General features: G+C 41.6%; 1 protein-coding gene across 1 annotated transcript in view; it reads right to left on the bottom strand.

Annotated features, from left to right (window-relative positions):
* Nucleotides 1–3578: 3578 nt before the first annotated feature.
* The window catches only part of PRDM6 (PR/SET domain 6), a 99937-nt gene continuing 85604 nt past the window's right edge, over nt 3579–17911 (bottom strand). Inside the window, exons 6-7 of the mRNA XM_028493164.1 lie at nt 11458–11634; nt 3579–4545 (exon numbers count right to left, since the gene is read on the bottom strand). Coding sequence (XP_028348965.1) covers nt 4431–4545; nt 11458–11634 — 292 coding nt within the window. The 3' untranslated portion in view covers nt 3579–4430. The remainder of the gene's footprint in view (nt 4546–11457; nt 11635–17911) is intronic.

Raw genomic sequence — 17911 nt, 5'->3', positions numbered from 1 at the left:
AATATGGGAATGATGGATTTGCTTCTCAACACAGGCTCCTGGGCCTGCTAGGAGGACCCATGACCCCATGCTGTTCTGGAAATGCCCTACTTTGTGAGATGTGCCATGTTTCCCATTTTAAATGACTCAACAGCCACTTGCATTTGATTTTTAAAACCGGTTCAAAACAAATAACAGTAATGATGCTACTTCTACTATAAAAAGCAATGAAACATCAGTTTCTTAAATGCACAGCTCAGGGCCAATTATTAGCAATTAGTTCTGCAATGATGTGCCAGGTACCTGGGGCCTTGGAGGCGGTGCCACTGAAGAGGAAGATCCTCTAGCTTTAGTGCATAAAGAGCTTGACAGTGAGGTTCAAAAACAAACTTAACCAAACAACTGCTACCTTTCAACCAGCAGTGAATATCCACCCTGATGGTGCTCTCTGAAACCTCTCAGAGCACCACAGCCCACACACTGGGGACAAGGGCTGCATTGCCAAGGCTTGACACTCACAAGGCCACTCAGGCCCGCACAGGGTCTGCAGAGCTCCTGCCCTGAGCAACTCCTGCCCTGTCCCCATTTGTTACCTTATCACTGGAAAAGGGTCATAAAAATCTTAAGACCCAGACCCTAATCCTGGTATCTTGAGATTGTTGCTAAGAACCAACAGTGGGGTTGATCAGCCAAAGACATCCAAGCTGTGTATCTTAATTTGTTTTGAAATTTGCTACCTTCTGGTCCCCAGCTGAGTTTACATCTCTCTGACTCTTCCAGTTGTAGCAATCTCTGTAACTTCACTGAGACAATGGTCTAAAGGCCTAAAAGGCCTATGCTATTAGCCAGACGCTTAGGAGGATAATATTATTTTCTCACCAATATTCAATTAAGTAAAACTCCTTATGGTGAGCACCTAAAATGGGGTCTTTATACAAAATAAGAGTTCAATAAATACTTGATAAATAAATGAATGAAACAATGAACCAATCAATTGACGAAAAAAATTTGATGAGTTGGTAAATGTTAGTAAATCTTTGTTTATCTCGACTAGAATGAACTTTTCCCAAAGTACAATCCAATAAATTGTAAGCCCTGTGAGGACACTAGTGTACCATAAACCTTCTCTATTATACACAGTTTTCCCCCATAAGGCTATACTTGAATGGATGTTCAATAAATATTTACTAATTGAATCAAATTATATAAATTACACAAGATTGAGTTTTATAGTTTTAACTATCCACACAACTCCATAAAAGCATATCTCTTCCAAAAAAAAGTCATTTTTAAAGATAAAGACAACCAAAACGCAAAGCTTATCTTAAAAAAATTTACGCACATTTCCTGGGGAAAATATTCAGCTTTACCTAAAGTTACTGAGATGTTTCTAGAAATGTGATGTCTGCACACCCACCTGGAATCATCCCCATTAGCTTACGCTCTTAGCTAGACAAATTGGCATGTACTAGGATGGCATGTCTTATTCTGGAAAAACAAAAAAAATTCAGTCCCCATTGATAGAAAGGGGCAAAAAAGTTTTGCTCCAAAAGCCACTGATTCAGTTCTTAGAGTCTCCCTTTCTCATCTTAGATATCCTCCCCTCTCCTCAATGACTCAGTTTTATTTTTCTTTTTATACCATGATTAATTAGGAAGTTGCTAATAAAGAAAACTGACAGATCTGGATGACTGCAGTGTTTACCACCCATTTGCAGTGTCCCTAGGAAATATCTGTCAGTTTTAAATAGAAAAGGCTAACGCAATTGTTGAGAGGTTTTAAGGAGAACTGCCCCCCACCCCCAGCTTCAATTAAGAGCATTTGGGACCCAAGCGATGGCGGTACCCGCTTCAGGGCTCCAAGTCAATTGGCAGGTATAGGCCTATCTTACCAGTAGACTGATGGCCAAGGCCGGTCTGCTAGAAGTCAGCAATGGCTCAGCAATGTGAAAATTTTGAATGTCCCCAATTTTCTCCTTGTTCAGTAGCAAATATTTTCAGACCAAATTTGGTAGAAAAGACATGCTAAAAGTTGCCCTTACTAATAAAGGAGAAAAAGAGACTTAAATGAACAGAAGGCTAGAAGAATCTATCAGTATAGAGGTTAGCGCCATATTAAGTGGGACTTTGGGATCAGCTGGCAAAGCCACTGGAGTGGTAGAGACCATTGTTATGGAGACTCTGTCCAGGCGGGATATCAAGGTTGGAGTGAAGGCTTCTCCCACTCGCGTGGGAGCTCATGAGCACAGTGTGGGATGCACTGTGTAAAACTGTGAAATAAGGCAAAAGGCAGAACTGGTTTTTCTCACTGAAAACAGTATTAGAAACATACAGATGAGTCCCTTATCATTTTGAAAAAGTACAACCAAATGTTTGAACTTGAATAAATGGAGCAGCTTGCTCATCTGTATAGCCAGTCTGTCACTTTCTTGAAGGTTTTGGGTTAATATGGCTCCATATTCTTTCCACCCTTCCCAACGGCTCACACTTTTGTCAAACATCTCTATCACTTAGGGCGAGAAACTATAAAAGCACAACACATTCTAATCTACCAAAGAAAATATTTTCCATCAGAAACAGTTACACAGCAGCACAGATTGCTTACTACTTCCATGACAAGGAGACAGCAAGAAATGGGGGGAAATCTGAACGACTTCAGATTGGGCAACGGAGGTCAGAATTAGCCAAATTCCTCTGTGAGACATCATTTTGAGACATATATAAATAAGTTACGAACACAATTAGTGAGGCCCCGTTTCACTCCATTTTAAATGTGGCAGATGGGTGCTCAGGGATGAGGAAGTAAAATGAAAAGAAGAGGAAGATTTCTGAGGACAAAATACATGATGGCAGATTAAACCAAACCACAGCTATCCTCGTCTTTCAGTGGCCAGTTCAGTTATGTGTCTCACATGTTTGCTAAGAGAAGACAATGGCAAGGCTAAAAAGACAAGGAGCTCCTTAATGGGCTGTGTCCTGCTATCAGGTGACCAAGAAATCTACAAACAAGAGATGGCTGCTGGTAAGTGCTCTAAACTGTTCAGATTTACACCGGCCATCACTGGTAGACTCAGCCTTCGTGATGCTGCTGGGAGTTAATGGCTAATATGCAAGAGCCGTCAGTTCTTCCTGATGTGGGATTATTGTGTGGAATGCGACACAATTTGAACACCATTGCTAAATTGCCCAAAGGGTAGCTGAAGTGACACCCATTTTCCTGGCACTCAATCAAAGATCAGTGAAACTGTGTACATACTCCTTTCTCTTTCAGTGGATCAGTGTTGAAAGAAGAATATTATCAAGGGCCAGAGGGGATGAGAAGGGAACTCCTCCTGAAAAAATTAGCTGTTCAGGGCGGTCTTTTCTAACCACAACCCTCTCTGTGGCTCCTCCTCTCAAGGCTTCCTTGTCTGGGCTATTTTCACCTATTTCTGCAGAAATGCCCCACACTCAGGAGGGCCTCCCAGGCTTCCCCTGGAGGTACGAGGAAGGAAGATGAAAGTGCCTAGAATGGTCTTGACAGTGGGGCTTGGCACTGTTTTTGCTCACATATTCAACACTTTCATAGACACAACAAAAAATTACTGGAAGCCTAATACCTTATATTCAGCCTCATACTGAAGAACTTTATTTTCGTGGGTTTTTTTTAAGGTAAAATGTTATTGAAAACAAAATTTTCTCACTAGCTGCTTCAGAACAATATACTGTATTATGAAGCTCCGTACATTTTAAATGTTTTTGAAATCTTGACAGGACACCGTAAGTCGCCATTTTTTTTTCCCCTTGAATTTTGAATTTTAAACCATCTTCTTCCACTTCCAGGCTCTTCTGCATCAAGACCAGGCTGCTGGATGGAAGGAGCCGTGAGAAAAGTGCATGAGAAATAATAAGAGTAGAAAACACAGAAATGGAGCACCCGTGGGGCTGAAGATGGCCTGGACTCAGCGAAGGCTCTGGCTCCCGAATCTGTGGTCCCTGCTGGGCAGCCTGAGGCAGGCCAGGCCAAACTGAAACAGCAGGAAGAGGGCTGTACAATGGTTCCCCTTGAATCATGCTACTAAAAAAGGTGCAACGAGAAACAAGTCCCTGTGCATTCTTAGTCACAACTGAAGGCAGAAGAACCCATCCGATTCCTCCCTTTGGTATTAAATAACAGTTTCAAAAAGCTTTTTAGAAACAAAGCAAATACACGGTGGGACTGGAAATGTGAGCCATCCCAGGTTAGTTGTCCACTGAAATGAGTCTCATCCCTAGTCATAAATAAATAATCTCTCTCCTGGTCTGACTTCCACGCCAGGATCAATATCTCTTAACATCTTACTTATTTTATTACTGCTTTTGGTTTTCCGGGACTGATTGAAAGTTGCTCAGAGGAAATCTTTGGTTTTGCTTAAGTGTCCGTGACATTTAATCATGACTTTCCTTGAAGTTTAATTCCAACCAGTCAATCAGTTAATCCACTTCGATTGATTCTGGGCTCTCGGTTATTGGCTTGCACTCATTGGGCATCCGCTGGTGTCGGCTCAGCTGGGTGGCCTGCGTGAAGCTCCTCTCACACCTCTCGCACCTGGTGGAGGCAAGAGAGAAAATTGAGACCAGGGAGCAGGGCCTGCAGGTTGATGGACTTCCTCTCATCCTGCCTAATCAGAACAGACACTCCAAAGTGGCTTCAGATTTTACCGGCTCAAGAGGTTTAATTGGTGGCTCCTTCCAAGGCCTGGATGCCTGGAATGGGACAAAGCCCGGCTGATGCAGAACAGAGGGATGTGTCAATAGGCAGAGGGGAGGTGATTTCTCCAGAGAGCCCTGTCCTGCTGCAGCTCTGATCACTGTCAGTTCAAATAGATAAAGAACAAAAAGAGATTTTTAGGAGTGAGCCATCAAAGCAGCAGCTTGTCTGCAGTTTTCTGCTCCGTAACCCCAAAGAGAAATTGATGACAAATAGAATTTCACCTGCTGCTAATTTAAAATCGGGAATTCTACTCTCCTCAGCACAGCAGCCAGAGAGCCATCATCTTTGAATTCAGAAACTGGAAGAAGCAGTGCATTAGTTTTCAGTGACTGTGGCGGGTGGGTGTGGGTGACTGCTTTGGGGCAAAAGCTGGAGTATCACAGCTCCACCAAAGTTAGGGTTAAAAAATGTTTGCATTGCGATAGGGGACTCAGAAAAACCCGAAATCAACCAATGTTTGTGTGCTTCAAATTCACCTCTACAAGGTACAGCAGGAACAATGTACACGTGGGCCGTAATTAAGGGTTGGTGTGTCTGATAAGGAGAAAACTGGCGCCGCACTTCAGGAATATCTCCTCCTCTCCTTAACTTAAAAAAAAATGCTACCCTAGACACCCTGGGCCTAAGCCGTCTTCCCTGCAACACACACTGACTAGCTTGATGGCTACACAACCTTCAAAACACACACACACACACACACACACACACACACACACACACACACACACACATTGCTGCAGCAAGCTGGGCACGGACAGTGGCTTCCCTGTCACTATTCCACTTGTCTGGGCTGCCTGGAGCACTGGCCGAGCACCCACTGGGGCACAGCAGCCCCCTCAGTGCTCCCCCTAATGTCCTTTCCTGAAACCTTAAAAGGAAAAGATATTCAGGAGAGCTGCAGACAGTTGTTCTTCTTTTACATAATGCAACCTTCGGTCTCAGGTCCCTGCACTAGTAAGGCTGTGGTAAAGCCATCAGAAGAAAATCCGCACACGCCCGATCACATGCCACGTGCCCCACTACCCGGTAGGCAGCCCTGTCTTTTTCCTTTTGAGTAAATTATACAAAGTGCCTTGCCAGGGAAATAATTACCTATAAAAATAAAACACATCTATCCCTACTAGGGAGTCTTGCATATGTTTTATCGTTGGGAGGCTGGAGCTTGACTATCACGCTTGGATTTTTCAGGGCTCCGGCACCAGCTGAATGTGTCAGCATGAGGAAATTGTGTTTCTTTGATTGTCTTTCGGGGGATATTTTTAGCAGCCTGTTCCACTGTTAAAAACTGCACTGTGATCTTGACAAATGTATAATGTCAGCTTTAATGTATCAGACCTATCAGCTCAATGAAAATAACTCAGAAGTATTGATCAGCTAATGATTTTTGGTGTATTCATTAACATCCATGGGCAGCTCATCCCCTCTCCAGAGCTCCTGAAGTGCTGATGACATGCTAGTGAATTGCGGACTGTTTATTAGAAAACTGATTAGTTACTAGATTAGTGTGTCAAAATATACTACCTTTCACTGCTTGACAAACTTTCAAATTATTATATTCCTTTTTTAAAATTTTGGGGCTTCCCTGGTGGCGCAGTGGTTGCGCGTCCGCCTGCCGATGCAGGGGAACCGGGTTCGCGCCCCGGTTTGGGAGGATCCCACATGCCGCGGAGCGGCTGGGCCCGTGAGCCATGGCCGCTGAGCCTGCGCGTCCGGAGCCTGTGCTCCGCAATGGGAGAGGCCACAACGGTGTGAGGCCCGCATACCACAAAAAAAAAAAAAAAAAAAAATTTTGAAGCTGTAGAATCCATTTCAAAGAGAGCAGAATAGTTTCAAAAATTATAAGTTATGACTAGTTACCTAGGTCATGTTTTTGCACCTTTGATCTTGTGTATCAGAATATAAAGAATTCAGAAGTGGGAGGTGTAGTGCTTCACATAAGGCAAATGTGTATGTCTATATGTAATATTAAACACCCAGATTGGGCAGAGACAGTAAGAGGGGAGTTAACATTTTTCTCCTGTGTTTGCCTAACTGCCTCACAGATATTTACACTCATGGAACCATTTGTTGTCATAGTCAGGAAATTTACTAAGTCTATAGGGCTCTCCTGAGATCATCACTGAAAAATCATCTCTAGGGCCATCTGCTCACCAAGTGTGAGTAAAAACACATGCACATGTGTAGAAAATTACCTTAACTTAGATCCTTTTCCTAGGAGTTCCCCCTTCTTGAGGAAAGTGGGCTACTAGAAATAATACCTACGTGTGTTGGTAATTATAAGAATGTAATTTGTATAATTAAGGATGTAAAGAGAACTTGACATAAAAATATTTTTAAATAAGGGGGGAGCCTCAGTTTTATGTTCATCATCTTTAATTTTAGAGCAAAAATCCCTTCACAAATCATTTTCATGGCTTAATGGAACACATAAGAAGGACAGACTCAATGCAAATGCTTAGGTTCTGGCAGGTCAGAGCTGGACTTCAGCTGTGTTGGCACTGAATTAACCCTGAACTACAATCCCAGCCCAGTGACTGGCCATGGGCACCTCCAAGCCTGGATTTCATGCAGTTTAGCAGAATAAGAAAGAAAGAAAGATGCGGGTAATGATCCAGGAGACTAAAACTGCTCTGGCACACAGGGTCTTCCTCTCAGTGCTGACGTCACAGCCTTTAAGGAAACACTGCAGGAACAGTGAAGTGGAAAGCCATCTATATATTTCAGCAAAGAGAAATTCCCCAACAATCTGCCAGTGTGGGCATCTTAATTAGACTTGAGTTCCTTTTAGATTTGAGATCGTTCTTTACTTTATGTGATAGTTGACTGGCTTATAGGTACAGAGGGAGCTTAACAATTGTCATCTGAAACTGACAGATGTGCAAAACAATGTCAAGCTCTGTTCACAGAAAACCTATAGGAAGCTTTCTTTCTGATCATCTATGGCCTGTCACCAAATATTTCCTGAATTAAACCAAATTGCTTCGTACGTATGATGTGCTTAATGCATTTTACTGATGTGTTTTTTTGGTTTGCTTTGATTTTGCCTAGATCTTGCTAAAATATCAGATGCTCTCTGGAATATCCTTTGATTATTTTTTATACTAAGCCAAACTGTCTTCACAAGGCAAAAGCTTAGTGGTATTTCCCCTGCTTCTAACGAAGAGGAAGAAATGAAACTCTCCTATGGAAAGTCCTGGTCTTCCCAGGCGCAACAGCCAGGCATCAAGCAGCTCACATGGATCCTGGGGTAGAGCGGCCTCTCTGAGATCTTGAGAGACTATGTTTAGTAACAGAGAAGGAGAAGGGGTTCTCACTGTAAAGAGTAAGTTTGAGACTGACAACTTCCTTCCTTCCCTCCTTCCTTCTTTCCTCTTTTCGATAAAGTGCTTGGCAATTGCTGTGAGATGAAATGATGTCTTGATTTTGTTCCTTGTTCTCCACGACTTCCAGTCTCACAGTACAAACGGAGAGTACAAACTTCAATATGATCCTTTGATATGTGCTTTTCCTATGATCTCCTTCACCTTATAAATTCTGCATCCACAGCCTAGGTTAGCTGCTGACAAGCCCATGATCTACCTAGAGCATGGGGGATGGAGTCTTTCAGTGGCATTTCAGCCAGTCAGATTGTGAGACAAAGCCTGGAGTGAAACTCTCATCTCTTACTGCCAAATCTTCTCCAGGCTTCTTGTATGGCAATAATCTTGATCTGCCTTGAAAAATCAATTTTCAGCAGAAGATTTTAGAAGCTAGAAAAGGCTTTCCCCTGTTGTGGCCTGGCCCCTAAGAATCTTGCAAAGGCCTCCCAGGCCCTGGGTGGGTAGGACAATTTGGGGACTGAGCCATTTGGGGCATGGGTTGTGTATCTTTACAAGATTCTTTTCTTTCTTTGCAACATTGTTTCAGCCAATACCCATTAGTTGAAGTAGTAAAATTAACCATTGTGGCAAAATCCATTCTGTTGACTTATCTGCAACAAACTTTTTTTGAATGTTTGTTTTATAGGCTTGTAAAAGGATATCCTCATAATATTTACAAATGTCCATGGGATGGATATCCATGAGCTATGGTTGGAAGATTCCCAAAATTCCCTTGGGGTAGTTCAATCCTGAATGATCTGGTTGTATACACTGAAGGATTTAGCTTTCCATTTCCTAGAAGACGTTTAAATCTTGCACTTATAAAATAAGCGTACACTCAGTTCTCCCCTGGCAATATGTTTAACATTTGATAAATTAAAAAAACAAACTCCACAGCATATGGCTATCTTAATATGAGAAGCAGCAGGACGAACTCAAACAGGCACAGTGAACCGAATCCAACCAATTCTGGTGTTTCCTTTTGTGTTTTTCCAGATGAAATCAGGTTATGGTCCCCAAAAATACTTTGAGAAAGGAAAAACATACAAGTACTAAAGCTCTTCAAATATTAATCTGATGAATTAAAATTAAGTTAAAATGGCACCTCTATTGGAAACAGGACAAAAACAGGATGTTAAGGGAAAAAACTGACTGGAGTCAACGAGGTTATACTTAAGTAACACCTTAACATTAAAAGAAATCTATTTCCCAATCTGACCCGGAAACCTCTTCAATTAATTACTAAAATCTATTTACACAGCAACAAGGTAAAAATCAATCTGATTCCTGGCACTGTATCCATCTGGCTACCCTCTCTAATATAAGGGGCCAGGAGGATTGTCAGTCCTCCTGCATCTCTGCTTTTGAAGAGCTCTCTTGCTCAAAGGCACAGGGAATGTGCCATCGTCATCTTCTACATCTAGAACAGTGGTGAAACCAGAATCTGTGAACCCCCGAGGGCCTGGGGGAAATGACAAAGCCCACTGTGCAGACACAGACACCTGCCATAGGGAACTCGAGGACTGTGCTAACCTACCCGGCCCTTAAGGGTAGATTTAAAACAAGGGCCCCTTGGGGCTATGGCAGCCCCAGAGGGCACAGCTTGGCTGGCGTAGTGCAGGCTGGATTTTTAGACCCCATCCAGTGCCCTCAGCCAGATGCCTTTATGCAGTAAATAAGCCCCACATGTGTACACAGACCAAAATTAAAACTTTTCATTATTAATTAATATCATAAATTAAACCACAATGGAAAACAGTTAAGAATAATGAATAAAGGTAACAAATTCATGGGGAGGTGGGTAAAGATGACAGCCTTTTATGAGCCTCTCCCTCGCCTGGCAGACACCGAGGCATGCAGGACCCAGACCAGCAGGACTCTGCCACCCCAAGCTGAGCCCAGCCTCAGGCCGAGCACCATGGCAACTGCATGCTACGCCAGCAGGTCCAGAGGGAAAAGCATGGGTAATGAGACTCTGGGAAGACTCCTTGGCTGAGACCAAGAAAGGGGATTCACCTCCTACTGCCTGAATCATTTTCCTTTCTTGCTTGATCTTGTCCTACAGAAGGTAAATAGGCCGTTCATCCATGCCCTTTTCATGTTCCTCCTTAATCAAGGAAAGTCATTATGGCAAATGAGGAAAGAGAGACATAAGAGGGTTGAACAAAAAACAGTCTATCACACAGACAGTAAAATCTGCTCTGAGATGACCAACCACTCACATAAGCTGGTTCACCCTCCCAAGCCTTTCCACGTCCCACATGGGCTACCAGAAAGCCTCCTTTCTGTTGTATGTCTGGAAAACTCCTACTCATCATTCAAAACACATCTTAAACATCATCTTCTCCAGATAGCATTGATTACTCCACTTTCGTGCTACCCCGAAACACTGTATATACATGCCTTATTGTTTTTCACTTTTGCACCCTTCACCCTGTGTGGTAATACTTGCTTATTAATCGGGCTTCCCCATAAACTATGAGGTCTTCAAAGACTAGGGGGCTGAGTTTCATTCACCTTTATATCTCTTGTGCCTAGCAGTGTGCCTAGTACAAAAGAAGGTGTTCAATAAATATTTGCTGAATGAATGAACACATATATACATGAATGAATAAATGAGTGAGTGAGTGAATGAATAGACCATCTTGCAGGATTCAGATGTCCACCGTTTTCATGACTGTGCTATATCTAGAAACAGTCTCTCGCTCAGGTGCCCTTACCTTGCCAAAGCCCTTGGAATTCCATTCTCTTTCCACATTCACTGAATCCTCAAGGACTTAGACATGCCCTGTGTTTGGTTTGGTTTTTCTTTTTTGCATTAACATGATAAGTCTGAGATCCAAAGGGCACGCTGAAAAGCTACCAATTGGCTGCTATAATAGATTCAAACCCCCTTAACAAATATAAAAGAGGAGGAAATCGTTCATCAGAATCCTAAAGGATTCAGATTTCCCAAGAGACGATTCATTCAGCTGTCCTCGACTGTGGCCACCTTGCTGATGGTCAGGGGACTTGCTTGCTGATGGCCAGAGATGGCATTCTGCATGCCTCCTAGCTCAAATTCTAGAAGCACAGACCCTCAGAAACCAGAAAGAATCTTAAAATTACTTACTCCTGCTTCCTGATTTTACTGGTGAGAAAACAGACCACGAAGAACGTCTCACGTCCAAGGTTGCACAGCTCAACCCAGGATCAGTGTATAAATTTCCTGACTTCATTTTCCCAGTATCGACCACTAAACAAGCGGGGCCTTTTGCAGACTGGACGCTGACTTTCTAAACAGCTTTCTCCACCAGTTGGCTGCGCCAGGCAGTGCTGGGCCACCTTGTCTGCCGGCTCTCAGAAAAGGCTCAGAGAAAGAAGGGATACAGTGCGAGCCGCTACTTACTTGAAGGGCTTTTCTCCAGTGTGGGTTCGGATGTGGTTGTTGAGCGTGGTGGCCCCAGCAAAGGCACGACCACAGTAGCCACATTTGAAAGGCCGGTCACTGGAGTGAGTGACCACGTGGTTCCTCAGTTCTGAAGGCTGGGAAAAGGACTGGGAGCAGTGGCCGCATTGGTATGGTCTGAAACAAATGAAGACACTGCCTGGTCATTACGTTCTATGTCAGTCAGCAGACGTTAGCATCATGAGGCAAGGGCCGAAACGCTTTGGTGACGTTCTCTCAGTTTCTGTAACAAAGCATAGCGCTGGGGCTGCTAGGTTCTCATTACTATACTTGCTGCCACACGAACAAAATTAACAGAGCTGATGAGACCCGTTCATTCCCCAAAGAATACTCCTTTCCGGTATTAGCCATACCATTTCAAGAAATCCTATTTCTTGTTTTGAGCCCCCCCCACCCCCCGGCAAATACTGGAGCGTTGAGAGTACAGACTTGATGAAGCAGAATAGTACAAGAGAAGATATGTAATTGTCTCTCATAATTCTGGGGCACTTTAACTTTTCAAAGTGCTTTAACATCAATTATCTAGTTTAATCTTTACAATAATCCTCTCAGGGAAAGCAGATGTTATGATCTCTGTCAGTTCAGAAAAGTGAGGATAAACTGTCCTCAAAGGAAATAATCTCTTGATGCCAAGGTCACTCTAGGGTGACTGGACCTTATTCTAAGTCCCAGGTAAAGATGCAGGCAAGTCAGCAAGCTGCATGTGTGTTTTAATAGATACTAGACTGTCCTGGGGTCTGTCTATAGCACATCCCCAACTTGGGGTTGTCTGATAGTACATAGACCAACACAGGCGTGCACCCAGATTTGTTTCTTTGTAAAAGAAATCCTGACTTCTACTTACTCTCTCGCCGCCCCAACCTAAACTCATATTTATCCACTGGGTCTTTTTTCGTGAACTTTGGCTCCCCAGTTTAATCTGGTAGCAAGCAATGATTTATAGCAGCACAGAAATGACAGGATGTCACTATGTTTGCAGGAGGAGGACTGGGATGCAAAAGCAAATGGAAGGAAGTTGTGACAAATACCTGATAATTAGCAAGATTATCAGAGTGCATTCTTTTCAGCTCGTGAGAAGGAAATCAATTTTTGGTTTTCATAAAATAAATTAAAATTCTGTCTTCTCTACAGAAGTTCTTCTGCTTACTTAAGCAGAATCTGGTGAGTGATATATAACCTGGGGAGTTTTCCCTATTCGAGGCTATTTCATATCATTCCTTGACAGGGCTCTAATTTGTTTATCAAAATTTTTCTTGAGAAAATTAATAATCTGTCATGAGCGGTATCAACAGAGCTCAGGAAGCCTTGGTTTGTGGCTCAGACATTTCTGGCTGCGTCTAGAAAGCCAATGGCAAAAGCAAACTTAATTGCTCTACCTTTAGCAAATGCATAAGTTCCAGTGACCAGAAACCAAAATGAAGGGCTAGGAAACAATGGTGACCGAGCATGTACAACAATTCAATTACATGCAAAATAAAGTGTACCCTCTCATTTGTCAAGTGAAGTGCTTAATTGTGGCTACTCGCCTCACTGAACACAAATACGATTATTTTACCAGGCTTCAGCACACTGAGCACTGATTGTAGAATTTTTTAGCTTGATTAATAGTCTGGGATTGGTCAATAACTCAATACTATACAATTTTAATTACTTACATTTAGAAATCTATCTAACTGCTCTCAAATAAGTTTCAAAGAAATATTTAAGAGTCCTTGGTAAGGAGTTTATCAAACTTGACAAATTGCACATGCATTTTATTACAATCATGAAATAAAGCTTTGAAGCCATTAAAATCATATGTAGATGAAAATATCCTCTTGCCAAATGTATTCTTTGCAGTTACCATTAACCTTAAAGGGGCCCTCAAGAAATCATTCTCTCAGGGGTGAATTTTTTAAATGTATTGAAGATTATAAACCAAATAATATATTAATATATGCTATATCCACTGACAATTGATTTTTCTAATAGTGAAGGACCATTAACATTTATTAGCCTCTGGTTATCTATTTTTAATAGTTATCACAATAAACAATTAGACACTAAATAAAACCAATTAATCTTTTTTTTCTGACTCTGCTGTCAAAAGTTGGGGTGATTTATTTTCTATAGTCAAAAGTCATTCCATCCTTTTTATGCTAACAGTCAAGGTGGCAAAGATTTATACACAGAAGAGATGACCACAGAGAGGCTTATGCTGAATTCTTATATCAAGGTAACACCAAGGAAAGGCAAATCAGATTATAAAACATCACCTTGGCCAGTACCAGCCTGAGCGGTATTTGCTAGGTATCCCGTGACCTACGGCACAGCTTTTAGAACTTTGCAGAATTCAGTTGACTGAATGGAACAGCCTCGAATGGGCGAGATGGGAGAGGTGAGTCCTGCTTCAGCCTCTGACCCCAATCAGCTGTGGGACTCGACAAGTCGCCCAACGTCCCTGACTCTCCATCTCCTCATCTCTCTGGTAAGCAAGATGGACTGAACTAGATGCCCTCTCGCATCCCATCATGTTCTGCTCCTGCTTTCAGATCATCAACAAGCACGTGCCACCTAAGGATCTGTCCAAGGCACGGCCTCACAGTAGACAGCATCGACAATGTGACCTCCAACCTCCATCGTGTATACCAGCCAGTGCCCTTCAGGGAGAGCTTTCCATGGTTTTGTGTGTCTAGTCATGCTAACTAGAATATAGACCATTTAAACTTACTTGGTAAACAGTTGAGAATTCAGAGCAAGAAGAAAATCTAGTACCAAAATACAGGACCCAACTTTAGTTGATCTCAAAAAACAAAGTGATATCCCTTTAATTCTGGTACCGTAAAGAGTAAGATTTTAGAGCATATGGTCATATTCACCATCGCAGAAACTGATTTCATGTAGAATTTAGAACTAAAATGTGTACTCTATTTGCCACTGTGTTAACAGATTCTTTCTCTCAACCTAGAAATATATGGAAAGTTAGCCCTCAGAAAATACAGACAAGATACTTTTCCCTAGATTTTCAATATTTCCTAAAAATGAATAAAAGGAAATGATGAAAAAGTAATTTTAACAGTAACTGTATCCTAGAGTTCATCTAAGGGCATAGGAATACATTCAAGACAGAATGAAATCTTCAAGCCCAAGAGCAGGGCTTACTTAGAAAACATCATCATCACCATAGCATCTCAGACATCACAACTTCTTTTGGGACAACTGACCACAGGATTTAAGGCTCTGTATGGATGTTTTTAGTAGCACACCCTGACTCCTCACCTCTCAGGTTACAGCTAAAGGGCTTTGGGGGCACAGAACCAGTTGCCATTACTCAGCTTTTTATTGTGATGACTAACATTCCCATTAACTTTTCAAGGTCTGGTCAAAGGGGCAATACTGTGGTGGGGGAGTGGCAGGTACAAATTACTGGGTGTGAGATAGGCTCCAGGATGCATTGTACAACACGGGGAATAGAGCCAATATTTTGTAATAACTGTAAATGGAGTGTAACCTTTAAAAATTGGATATTAAAAAAAAAAGACTCATAGAATAAAGGGTGGGGTTTGAAAAGTTCTACAAATACTAAAGGGATAAAAAAAGTGAAAAAAATAAAATAAAATAAAATATCATCACCAACCAAAAAAAAATTAAAAAGTAAGCCTTAATTTATTAAACTTTTGGATACAATCAATTTCAAATCCCAAGTTCTGCTCCCTTTGATGTGTCATACCAGAAGTAGCCCAGGAGGACTGGATAGTCAAGTGCTGTGTTCAGCTTCACTCTTTGTAGGATCTCATGTCATTCAGCAGCTAAATGGGACTCTCCTTTCTAAAGCACTTTGATTCTTTCCAAGTCATCATACACATACAGCATTTTATTATTCTCAAAACAAATGCAATGAGCATTCTTCACAAAGAGATAACATTTCATAACCAGTAAAAGCTTTTGGCAGGTTTTTTTTTTTTTTTAACACTACTTGAGACATCTAGCAGTGCTGTCAATGACGGAAGTGTTCTATATCTACACTATCCAATATGGGAACCACTAGCCACAAGCAGCTACTGAGCACTGGAAATGCAGCTAGGGTGACTGAGAAACTGATTATTTTACTTAAGTAAATTATTTTAAGTAATTATTAAGTAATTATTTTACTTAACTTTGATTAATTTAAATTTAAATAGCCTCGTGTAGCTTGCTCCAACACAGAAATATCAAGCTTCATGAAAAACTAGAATGTGCTCTGTCCTCAACAATGAAATATCTAAAAAACAGACAAAGCCTGGGTCGATTTAGTTAGCATATATCAATGCCGGTAGATTTTTAAGCAAAAAGAAAGCAGCAAGACAATTTTGTATGTCCCCTGGCATTCTCTGTAACTGGCAGCTCCTCTGCTAAAGATGACTCCAATAAAATGTGCAATTCATTTACTTTGAGTCTGTAATTGGTTTGTTGTACACATAGGAAAAGGATGAAACATTTAACAAAATTAAGTGTGGTTTGGTTTAAAATATTATTAATCCTTCCTTGATTTTTCTTTCATGGCATGAAAGCCTCCAGGACAAAAGTTGTTCAGTTGGGCCCACAACTGAACAAGCAAGGAATGTCTCCTTGCTCCCTGTCAGTCAAGCCCAAGTGCACATCTCCCGAGACTTCATACGGGGCGCTACTTAGGTCACTGCTAGCTGTGTGGAGTGAGAAAAGAACTAAGCTCTATGTAAGGAGAGAAAGATTTCAGGAAAGTGGCTCAAGTATGCAGCCGAAATACTGGGAGAACATGGAAAGAAGGTAACCTTCACACTTGGGGGAGGGGGAAACAATGGAACCCGAGAACACTGACACATTCCAAAGAAACTATTATGGTGATGGATTATCTCCAGGCTCCTCCCACCAAGCAGCTCCTTCTAGAGTTATCTTCCCCTCTGGTACCACCACACCCAATTATAAACAAGGATACTCAAAACATAACTGTGAACGGCTGACAGTATGCCCAGGAGGCTAAAGGCAAACTTTCCCCAGGTAGCACAATCAGAAAGGAAAGGAAAAGGATGCAAAATAAAGATAAGCACTAAGAAGACATTCTGCAGAAAATAAAAGAGAACATATTCATCAGAAAATAATCCACTACGATTGAAGGCATTGCTTACCCCTTTCTGGACTGCCCCCGCCCCCAAATGGGACTGTTGAGAGTTTCTGTAGCAGAAAAACAGAAGAGAAAAGGGATTTCTAATTCCTGTTTCAGGCACAAGTCAGTCAAGCTGCCCTGGCCCAGGTAATAAGCTTATGCTAAACCTCAAATGTTTATGAGGTCCCTAAGTCCCTAGTCCTTAGTCTAGACCTAGGTTGATCTAGATTCTGACAGCTTCTTCCTTTTGAATTCACTCAGGAAAGAAAAAGTCAGTAGCTTGAGAAAAAAGAAGAGGCTTTTGGTTTTGTATGTTTAATATTAACAGAATAAAACCAAGAAATAACAATTCTGTGGCTCCTGGGCCCTCATACGGGTGTATTTTTATCTTTAATGCTAATTCCTACTTTGAAAGGTCAAACGGAATTTTTTTCGGCGTTCAGTGTAAATAACACGGTAGTGAAAAATGGTAATGCTGACAACCCTGGGTATCCTCGGATCTCCTTCCTTTACATCAAGGCATAGACTTACTGATGGTCCCTCACAAGAAAAAGCGCACAAATAAAGACACACACAGTCTCTTTCATGAAGGTTCAAATGTCTTGGGTTTCATGGCCAAATATTCAGTGTGTTGAGTGAAAAATCTTTCGGACCTAAGATTTGGGGGCCTGTTTCAAATTTGGACGTGTTTGAAACTCTAACCTGTTTACTTTCTGACTTTGTCTTCTGTGTCTCCCTTTCTTGCCTCTAGTTCTAGCAAGATTTTCCTGTCAAAATAAAACGTTTGAGTTTTTCAAATAGAAGGGAAATGATTTCTGACTGGCAGGTTCTAAGCTTTTTCACTGTATATGGCTGAATGAGCACAAACTGCCAAAGACTAAAAGCCACCTAATTTACGGAGTCAATCACTAAAGAAAATATGTATATTCAGCAGTTGTAAGTCTCCACATGGATAATAAGAGGAAAGACTCCAAATTTCACAACCATGCACAAATTGATGTTCCATTTTAGTTCTGCATACTTCTCCTCTTTAGCAATTCACCTGTGTGGTTAAGAATTAGGGAAAGTATCTTCTACTTCAAAACTTGCCGGTACCAGGAGAGCATGCTAGGTTCTAGAACACCATACAGAACCTATATGCTAAAAGCAAATTATGTAACTCAATGAAATTATGTGTCTCAATGAAACTAGTGGGTCAAAGAGACTGGGCATCTTTATTTCCCTTATCTCCAATAATCAACTCAGATGTGATGGAGTAATTCAAGCATCTCCCCATTACTAGTAAGAAACATT

This window comes from Physeter macrocephalus, chromosome 8 (assembly GCF_002837175.3).
Source record: "Physeter macrocephalus isolate SW-GA chromosome 8, ASM283717v5, whole genome shotgun sequence".
Taxonomy (NCBI): Eukaryota; Metazoa; Chordata; class Mammalia; order Artiodactyla; family Physeteridae; genus Physeter; species Physeter macrocephalus.
The sequence above is the reverse complement of the archived record's forward strand: the minus strand, read 5'-3'. Positions and strand labels throughout refer to the sequence as shown.